This window comes from Arachis ipaensis, chromosome B01 (assembly GCF_000816755.2).
Source record: "Arachis ipaensis cultivar K30076 chromosome B01, Araip1.1, whole genome shotgun sequence".
Taxonomy (NCBI): Eukaryota; Viridiplantae; Streptophyta; class Magnoliopsida; order Fabales; family Fabaceae; genus Arachis; species Arachis ipaensis.
The window spans coordinates 124,449,711-124,458,523 of NC_029785.2; the positions used below are offsets into that span (position 1 = coordinate 124,449,711).

The 8,813-nt window shown below is 38.7% G+C and overlaps 1 protein-coding gene across 5 annotated transcripts; it reads right to left on the minus strand.

Annotated features, from left to right (window-relative positions):
* On the minus strand, nucleotides 547–3,637 carry LOC107636066 (uncharacterized protein YacP). Of its 5 annotated transcripts, none has more exons than XR_001619327.2 (11): nucleotides 3,511–3,637; nucleotides 3,356–3,433; nucleotides 3,152–3,279; nucleotides 2,920–3,080; nucleotides 2,771–2,840; nucleotides 2,493–2,547; nucleotides 2,206–2,289; nucleotides 1,903–1,990; nucleotides 1,482–1,528; nucleotides 996–1,108; nucleotides 547–887 (listed from the first exon to the last, which is right to left on the minus strand). XR_001619327.2 is itself a non-coding variant. In XM_016339607.2 (11 exons), the coding sequence occupies exons 1-10, from the start codon at nucleotides 3,619–3,621 to the stop codon at nucleotides 1,003–1,005; spliced, it is 867 nt and encodes a 288-aa protein (XP_016195093.1). In that variant the 5' UTR covers nucleotides 3,622–3,637; the 3' UTR covers nucleotides 547–887; nucleotides 996–1,002. The 5 variants fall into 5 exon arrangements, 3 of the variants coding, with proteins under 3 accessions (XP_016195093.1, XP_016195089.1, XP_020959019.1); XM_016339607.2 differs by having other exon boundaries at nucleotides 1,952–1,990; nucleotides 2,932–3,080; XM_016339603.2 differs by having other exon boundaries at nucleotides 1,952–1,990.

Below are 8,813 nucleotides of genomic sequence, written 5' to 3' on the forward strand. Positions count from 1 at the left end.
GATACAGAATTGCTGGTGGCTTGCTCCTTGGAGGAGCCTAGAAGTTGATCTGAGAAATCTTAACAGCGACAATGAACTCATGGAGATGTGTTACCATGTTCAAAGGAACAAAGGCTTGGTTGATGTCTATTATGAGCATGATGGCTCAATTCCTGGTGTTAGAAGAAAATAAGATTGTGGTCTATTTGTATGATGAAGAAGAAAGTTCTCAGTTGGCACCAAATAGCACCAATCCTGGTACAAAAATTGAAGTCCATTGAAGCTGATGATGCAGAGACTACTACCAAACCATCTCCAATTCCGAAACCCACCGTGGCAAGTCAGAACTGACTCATTCAGCACCGGAAAGGAGTCCAGGAGTTAGATCTTGGGGATCAATTTAAGGAGTTTTGGATTTTTGGGAGACTAAAATAGTTATATTGGTGAATTTGAGGGACCATCTTGGGATTTAGTTGTCAAATGTACGAAGAAACAAAGATTAAATTGCTTTTCAGTATTTTCTTTCGATACTTGAAAATAAAGATTTTAGGGCAAGACATCCTAACATTGGGATCATGACAAGCTTTTGGTCTGATTAAGCACTTGGGGAAATAATTACAAATTAAATTTGGTAGCAAAAGGGAAGAATCAATAATACATATTTGATTTTGCAATTTTTTTTCTAAGAAAAAGCCTATCTAAAATGTATCTGTACATATGTTGTTATTGGTACATTTTTAACATGGTTCATAAGAATGTTGTCTTGATGTTACATGTATCGATGAGACGGTGAATCTGGCATCTTGATTCTGTTGATACCTGGTCGTCGTTGTGCCAAAAGAAAATACTCAACAAAAATGTGAAGGCCTCCAGTGTTAATGTAATATAACAAGTGCATCCCCATATGCCTGAAAAATGGAAAGCATCTAGCGTCTGTTAGCCCACTAAAACATATTTTGGAGATAGTTGAATATAGAAATCAAACTAAACTGTGAGTCTTTGACTAGAATTTTAACCTGCATTCTACTTCAACTCATTTTCAGATAGTTTTTGCCTCAGGTTCTTAAGAGCATCTACAACTTCTGAATCAAGATTATGCTTCAATAATCTACCTTGAAAAGAAGTGGATCTGCAAAGAGTATCAATAAATAAAACAAAAACTGTCACTATCATAGAAAGTGGTCATATTCACAACGCCAACTTAAGTTACACAATAAAAATGTTTTTATATACATTTTTTTTAAATTTCCTTATTTAGGTGAAGGATAAACAAGTTGATTTGTGCATAATGTTGTATGGATCTTAAGGACACACAATCTAGATAGTAGATGTCCATGAAGGATTGATGTCTAACAAACGATAAAAGCAACTATAAATAGTTTTTAGTTCATTAGTTTTCATATGCAACACAATATCCATACTGCAAAATATAACAAAAAACATTACCAAAGCATATTTAGGATAGAAAATATTTTTCCAATCTTATTGCAGACAGGGCACACCTTTGCTCTTGAAGCATTCTTTCAACCTCCTTATTTGATGCCTTGATCTTTATTCGTGCAGTTAATAAACAAGATCGAGTAAGATATCATTAAAGAAGACAAAATCATCCAACGGGTTGTAAAGCTAATAAAAGATGTTATTAATGAACCTCTTTACTTGCAAGCCCATTTTCCTTATGCAAACAAACGTCTGATACTATTTTTTTGGTGGGGATATCTTTAAGACAAGGACAAGAGTAACACAAGAAGAGGGAGAGGATAATAGATCCTCCTTTCAAGAGCAAAAATTAAACAAAAGAAAAAGCTAGCATTGAAGATCCTGAGTTTTAACACCAACACACAATTTAAAACAAACCTCTGAAGAGCTTTTAACCATCTTCCCTTGTAAATTTAGATTAGTCAAAATAAGAGCGAGTATTACTCATTATTGAATGTCGTCATCAATATCCTGCCTCAAGTTAGTGTTTTACCTCAGTAACCAATGCCTTGCAACTCCAAACAAAGGCTCCCTGAAAAGTATATGAAATATAAATAAATAGCATAAGAAAGACACCATTTCATGATACTTTGGTGACGTATGCATCAGCATTTAAAAAAAGGAAAAGGAAATAATGTAAAGATAAGAGAATTATTTCTATTTCTGAAGAAATTAAGTAGTTTCCATGGTTGATATTAAGGAGAGGGCAACACTAATAACTGAAAAATAATGGGAAAGAATACATACTGCTCCATGTGCTGCTTCTTGTTGACAGCGGTCAGAAGTGACAACCCAGACTTTGGGGCATCCATCCTCTTTCAAAGCTGAAACCTAAACAATCAAAGAATATTGTCGTTAAAGTTCTATTAATTGGACCATGTGGAAACTCATTCCAATAATCATTGATGTAATATTTCAAAGTGATAATAAATGTATAGTCCAAAATCCTTTGACAAATGATGGTAAATCTCTATGAAGCCATGATCAAAGTAAAAGTCCACTTAAAACTGTGTCCATCTGAAGTTATATCTAACCTCTTTTTCAATCCATGTATCAGCACTTGATTCGGCCGAGAAAATGACATCAACACTGGAAAACGGCCAAAGTGCAAGATCAGAACTTAGAATCACTATAAGAATTCAAATAAGATGTTCCAAAGTAAATATTTCATTCTAATTGAAAAAATATGTCAATTGAAAACAACATCATTACCTCCCCTCCCTAAAGATTCCATTCATTGGAACCATTGTTTTAATAGGCTCATTAAATGTTCATAATGTAACAACTAAACTAGCTGTGAGAAAAAGAGTACCCAGCAAAGTTTTCCTTGTGAGTAGGGAATCCAGACATCATGGCATCAAATACGGCAACCACTTTGACCTCTGTAGTGTACAAGTCAACAAATAATGAAAATGTGAGAGAGATGAAGAAAGACAAGTGGGAATGAAGCAGTAACAACACCTCGTAGCATACTAAAGGTTACAAGCTCATCGATAAGCTTTTGTCGAGCAATATCAAGTCTTCCTTTCGTGAAATGCTTCTTGAGCTTCATCCAGTAGCCACACACATTATAACCATCAACAAGCAACACAGGGACTGCACTGTCTATACCCTGGTTTGTGCTGCACACACAAAAAAAGCAAATTTGACAAAAATGGAAGTGGAGGATTGGAAAAGGGGCATTAGTGTTCACCCATAGAGGGAGGTGGTGGGATCACGATAGAGGTCGATGGAATCTTGAAGGAGTTCCTCCTTCTCCACCTTCTTTTTGCGATAACTGGTAGATGGCCTGGGACTGCTGGAGTTTCGTTTTTGGAACTCCTACATTCGCAGCATTATATTATTATTAAATAAAATAGAGAGAATTGAAGAACAAGCGGTAACTGTAAGTGGTTACCTTCCATAAGCGTAGGAATTGGAGGTTTTGCTTGACGTTGGATGTAATTCTGGGAGGAGTTGGGTCAGAATGAGAACCCTAGCGAACAGATACGAAGCTTGATTTGAATCGAATATGCATAAGAAAGAGATATGAAAGGTGTTCGAAGGAGGAACCTGAGAGTGCCTCTTGCTTTTGGCGACTGTGATGGTATTCCGTGGATTATGAGTGTGATTGGAAAACAGTGCTGTTAAGGAACAAGATGATGGAGGTGTTTTCAGTTTCATTTCATAGCCTTGGGCTTGCATTCTCGTTTTATTTGGGTTTTTAATTTTTTGGGCTGCACTTCCATAATTTCTATTGGGCCTTATTCTCATCTTTTAAAAATGATTCTAGACCCTGACCAAAATGCCTTCTGGCTTCCGCTATTTGTTTAACTTTTAAAGTGTTAGTTGTTATTATTTTTTATGTATTAAATGGTTTATATGTTTTCATACCTGGGCTTACAAATATAGCACAGTCCAAGAAATCACTTGTCAGCAAATGGATATGGGCCATTTTGAACAACTAGGCCCAATGGTAGTCAAGTCCAATCCATGTGGCATCACACAAGTCACATTGACTAAGATACAAGTTTCCATAGCTTGTATTGTATCCGACCGACTTGGAGAGCAAGGTAAATGTTCCCCCACTATTTACAGAAATAAATCATTCATGATCATTTATAAATATTTTGATATTCAAGTATTTTTTTAAACCAATTCTCACTTAAAAAAAACCCTAGCAGAGAAAGAGTACGTACTCAAGGAGAATGAGAGAAGGAGAGAGCGGGAGAGCATGGGTGGGTGTGTATCCGGTGTTAAGGAGGGTTCTTCTCAAGAGGGGTTAGAAAAGACATCCAAGGTTTCTTTTAGAGATAAAGTCATTGGTGCAGAAAAGTCTAAGGCCTTTGCATTAGTAGGGTCTTTATCTGGGGATGGTATCGCGACGGTGACAGGTAAGTAGGGTGATTCTCGTCCACCAAGTGTCAGTTTTACCAAGGAGGCAAAGAGCTGTCTAGCTGAACCTTATAAGGAAGCCATCGTGATCAAGGTGCTGGATAAGCATTATGGCTACACGGCTCTCATGCATAAGCTTCGGATAGTATGGCGCATCAAAGGAGGGTTTGATTTGTTGGATGTGGGGTTTGGATATTTTTTGGTTAAATTTGATATTGCTGCGGATCGTGAGAAAGTCATTCTTGGTGGCCCGTGGTTGATAGATGGTCACTATGTTGCAGTCAAGCCATGGGATGTGGATTTTAGGCCATGCGAAAAATCCTTTGGATCAACGCTGGTATGGATTCGAGTCTCGGGACTTCCAATTTGGTGCTACCAGGAACAAGCAATGCTGCGAATTGCTTCTGCAATAGGGATTCCGGTGAAAGTAGATTTGGCTACTAAGCTTGCAGAAAGAGGAAAATATGCCCGAGCTTGTGTTCAAATTAATCTTGAGTTGCATGTAATCAAACATATTATAGTGGAGGGTGTGACTTATGAAGTGGAGTACGAGAGTTTACAGTTGATTTGTGCTACTTGTGCACGGTATGGGCATGATAAATCGTTGTGCATGGAGAAGGAGTCCTTGGAAGGAAACAGAAATTTCTTTGGTGATGAAAAAAATAATGAAGCTCCGACATTAGTGCCACACAACAATCATGAGATTCAACAAGAGGCTGAATCAGAAGCTCGTGATTTGGGTGAGAAATTAGGAGTTGTTAAAGGGAAGGATGTAGTTACGGAATCATTGGCTCCTCACGTGCCTGATGGTCATGTTAATGAGGCATGCATGGATGATGGAGAGGGCTGGCAACAAGTGTTGCGTAAGGGAAAATTTACAATGGGCCAGTCATCAGGTTTGAAGGACCAAGATGGAAAGCAGCACAAGTTTGGTTCGAGAAGGGTTCCAAGGCCCAATTTGCATGGTGATGGAGGCAAATCAATTGGCATTAGGATGGGGAAGCGAGAAAAACATGAAATTGCGCCATCTCCATCGCGCAGAACTCCTGCACGTCGTGGAATCTCTCTACGGAAGCGTCCTCGGCCTTCCTCCTTGCAGAACTTGCCAGTTGATAAAAATGGTGGCACAACGGAGGAAATCTTAGTAGATGGAAGCATGGCAGGTGCAGTGTCAGGAGGTCCAAAGGTGACAATTATTGAGGATCAGAGTGTGCCAGTACCGCAGGACAAACCACCTATTGAGGTTGGTGATTCTGTTTAGAGTTTATGTTCTTATTTATTCTGTCCCTATTATTTATGGATAGTTTAAATATGATTGTTTGGAATATTAGGGGTGCTTCTAATAAGTTAGCCCGGGTGCATTGTAAAGAACTTGTTAGGAAATTTAGACCTGTTTTCTTTATTGTGGTTGAAACTCACTCCCTTTTTCAGCATTTAAATTATTTTGGGAAAGGTTGGGGTATGGTAACATTTTTGTTAAGAAATGTGAATTAGAGCAGCAGATTAATTATTTACAAAAGCGTTTGGAAGTGGTGGATAGTATTTATTTGCGTCAGAAAGAGCAACAGTTGCTTGATGATTATAATAATACTCTAGTGCAAGAAGAATTCCTATGGTTCCAAAAGTCCAGAGAGCAATGGGTAAGGTTCGGGGATAGGAATACAAGATTCTTTCATATTCAAACTCTTGCGCGAAGGAAGCATAATAAGATACATGGCCTTTTTCTCAAGGATGGAGTGTGGGAAACTGATCCAGAAGTTCTGAGTCAAGAAGCAGAGTCTTTCTATAAAAGCTTATTCTGTCATTTGGATGATGTGGATTTGGGTTGCCTTGGTGATGTGTCTCTTCCTTCTCTGAATGGGGAAGCTTGCAATAACCTTACGGCACCAGTTACTATGGAGGAAGTCAAAGCAGCTGTTTTTCACATGAACTCTTTTAAAGCTCCAGGTCCTGATGGGTTTCAAGCTTTCTTCTTCAAAGAATATTGGGAGATCATTGGTCTTGATGTTTGGAAGATGGTTAAGCAGGCATTCTCTGGTGTTCCTCTTGATCCGAGAATGTTGGAGACTTTACTGGTTCTCATTCCAAATGTTGAATCACCGGTATCTATGAAAGATTTCAGGCCGATTAGTCTCTGCAATGTAGTTTACAAGATCATCACGAAGGTCCTTGTTAATAGGCTTCGTCCTCATCTTGCGGAGATTGTTGGCCCTCTTCAAGGAGGATTTATTCCGGGACGAGGAACTCCTGACAACATCATTATTGCTCAAGAAGTCCTCCACTTTATGAAGAAGACTAAATCAAAGAAAGGCACACTGGCCTTTAAGATTGATCTGGAGAAAGCTTATGACAGAGTTGATTGGAGGTTTTTAGCTCATACCCTTAAAAGCTTTGGTTTTCATATTCCTGCACTTAATTTGATTATGAATTGTGTCACTGCTTCTTCCTTATCTATTCTTTGGAATGTAACAAGAAAAGAGGTTTTCACTGGGATATCCTCTATCAGATTTGTCTAGGACTTGGGCAGGTATCTTGGAGTTACCCTTAGCCATTCTAGGGTGACTCGTTCAGCTTTCAATGGTGTCCTGGATAAGATTCGGAGTAGGCTAGCAAGCTGGAAAGGAAGTTTACTCAATCGGGCTGATAGGCTCTGCTTGGTTAATTCTGTTGTTGCTGCTATTCCCACGTACCAGATGCAGGTCTCTATTTTTCCCAAAGGAATCATTAGTAAATTGGAGTCTATGATGATGAATTTTCTTTGGAAAGGACAAGTTGATGGAAGAGGATTGAATCTTGTTAGTTGGAAGGTACTGGTTACTCCAAAAAAATATGGAGGTTTGGGGATTAGAGATCCTTATTGTGTAAATATTGCTCTTCTTGGGAAGCTAGTTTGGACTTTTTTCCAGCAGCCAAACAAGCTATGGGTCCAATTGTTGGATGCCAAATACCGATCATCTCTATATGACTGTTTTAGTTATCCTAAGAACAAGGACTCTCCCATTTGGAGGTGTCTTTGCAAGGCTTGGGAAGTGTTGAAGGATGGATTTGCTTGGTGTATTGGAGATTTGAACCAGAATTTTTGGTTTTCTAGCTGGAGGAGAGAAGGATGGTTATCTAATGAGATGGATTATGTTCACATTTCTGATTCGAATCTCCGGATACAGGATATTTGGTCGGTTGGTAGGTGGCATTTGGATACTCTTTATTCTCCTTTATCTCAAAATTTGAAAGATAATATTCTCTCTTACAATCCAGATGAACAAGCAGGTCCGGAAGTAGGTTGGTATTGGAATGGGTCTGCTGCCAAAGTCTATGACTCACGCAATGGTTACTTGTGGTTGTGTAAGCAGCTGTTTGGTTGGGAGGAGCGGGAGAATTGGCTTTGGCTTTGGCGTCAGCTTGTTCCGGAAAAGCATAAGTTTTTGGCTTGGTTGTGCCTTAAGGAGGCTCTTCCTACTGCAAGTTTTCGCTTTAGAAGAGGGATGTCGTCATCGGATAGGTGTCCAAGATGTCTTTCTATCCAGGAATCGGTTTTACATTGTATTCGGGATTGTCCAAAAGCTCAGCTTGTCTGGCATAGGTTGGATATTTCTTGTCATCCTTTGGATTTGAAGAACTGGTTCTTGTATCATAGCAGAGAGCATCCGTTCAAGTTCTTTTCGGGACTTTGGTGGATATGGCGAGCAAGGAATAATGACATCTTTAATCCCCATGAAACTTGGCTTCCGAAAAAAGTGATTTGTCTGGCATTAACTTCAGAAAAGGAGCTTAGGAATATTTTTGAATTACAACGTATGTCCCTTCCCTCTACTCTAAATGGTTTTTGGAATCCCCCATCTATTAGTACTTTTAAGATTAATTGTGATGCTAGTTATTTTGGTTCGGGTGATAGTGTTGGTTTTGCTTGTGTTATTAGAGATTGTAATGGGAGCTGGCAAAGGGGGTGTTTGGGAATGATTGAGAGTAATAGTATTCTTCAAGGGGAATTGTTTGCTATTTGGAGAGGATATCTCTTAGCTTGGGATGTGGGTCAACGAGATGTTATTTGTGAGACGTATTGTGTGGAAGCATTTAATCTTGTTACTCAAGATGGTTTTGGGTTTATTGATCCACTGGTGCTCAAAATAAGAGATATCATGCATTGGAATTGGCGGGTTGACTTTCGTTTGATTATGAGAGATGCAAACACGGTGGCAGATACTATGGCAAAGATGGCGATGAAGCTACACCTTTCGCATGTGGAGCTTCTTTCCCCTTGGAAGGAGTTTAAGAGTAGTCTTGAACGGGACTGTCCCTCTATTTAGGCAGTTCCTTATTTTGTTTGTTTTATTTTTCTTTGTTTAATTTATTTCAGTGACCAAAAAAAAAAAAAAAACCAATTCTCACTTATAGCTACTTAAATTCTTACTAACTTAAACATTAGAATTTCTTGTAAATACTTCTACCATCGGCCAGACAAGGACGTTGAAAAACTATCATCT

Bases quoted from the DNA above. Each gene is read 5' to 3' on its own strand.
- LOC107636066 (XM_016339603.2), bottom strand. From the start codon at position 3,621: ATGAAACTGAAAACACCTCCATCATCTTGTTCCTTAACAGCACTGTTT. The intron at 3,081-3,151 runs GTGAACACTAAT...TTGTGTGTGCAG, and splicing joins CCCACCACCTCCCTCTATGG to CACAAACCAGGGTATAGACA. The intron at 1,991-2,205 runs GTATGTATTCTT...TATACTTTTCAG, and splicing joins AAGAAGCAGCACATGGAGCA to GGAGCCTTTGTTTGGAGTTG.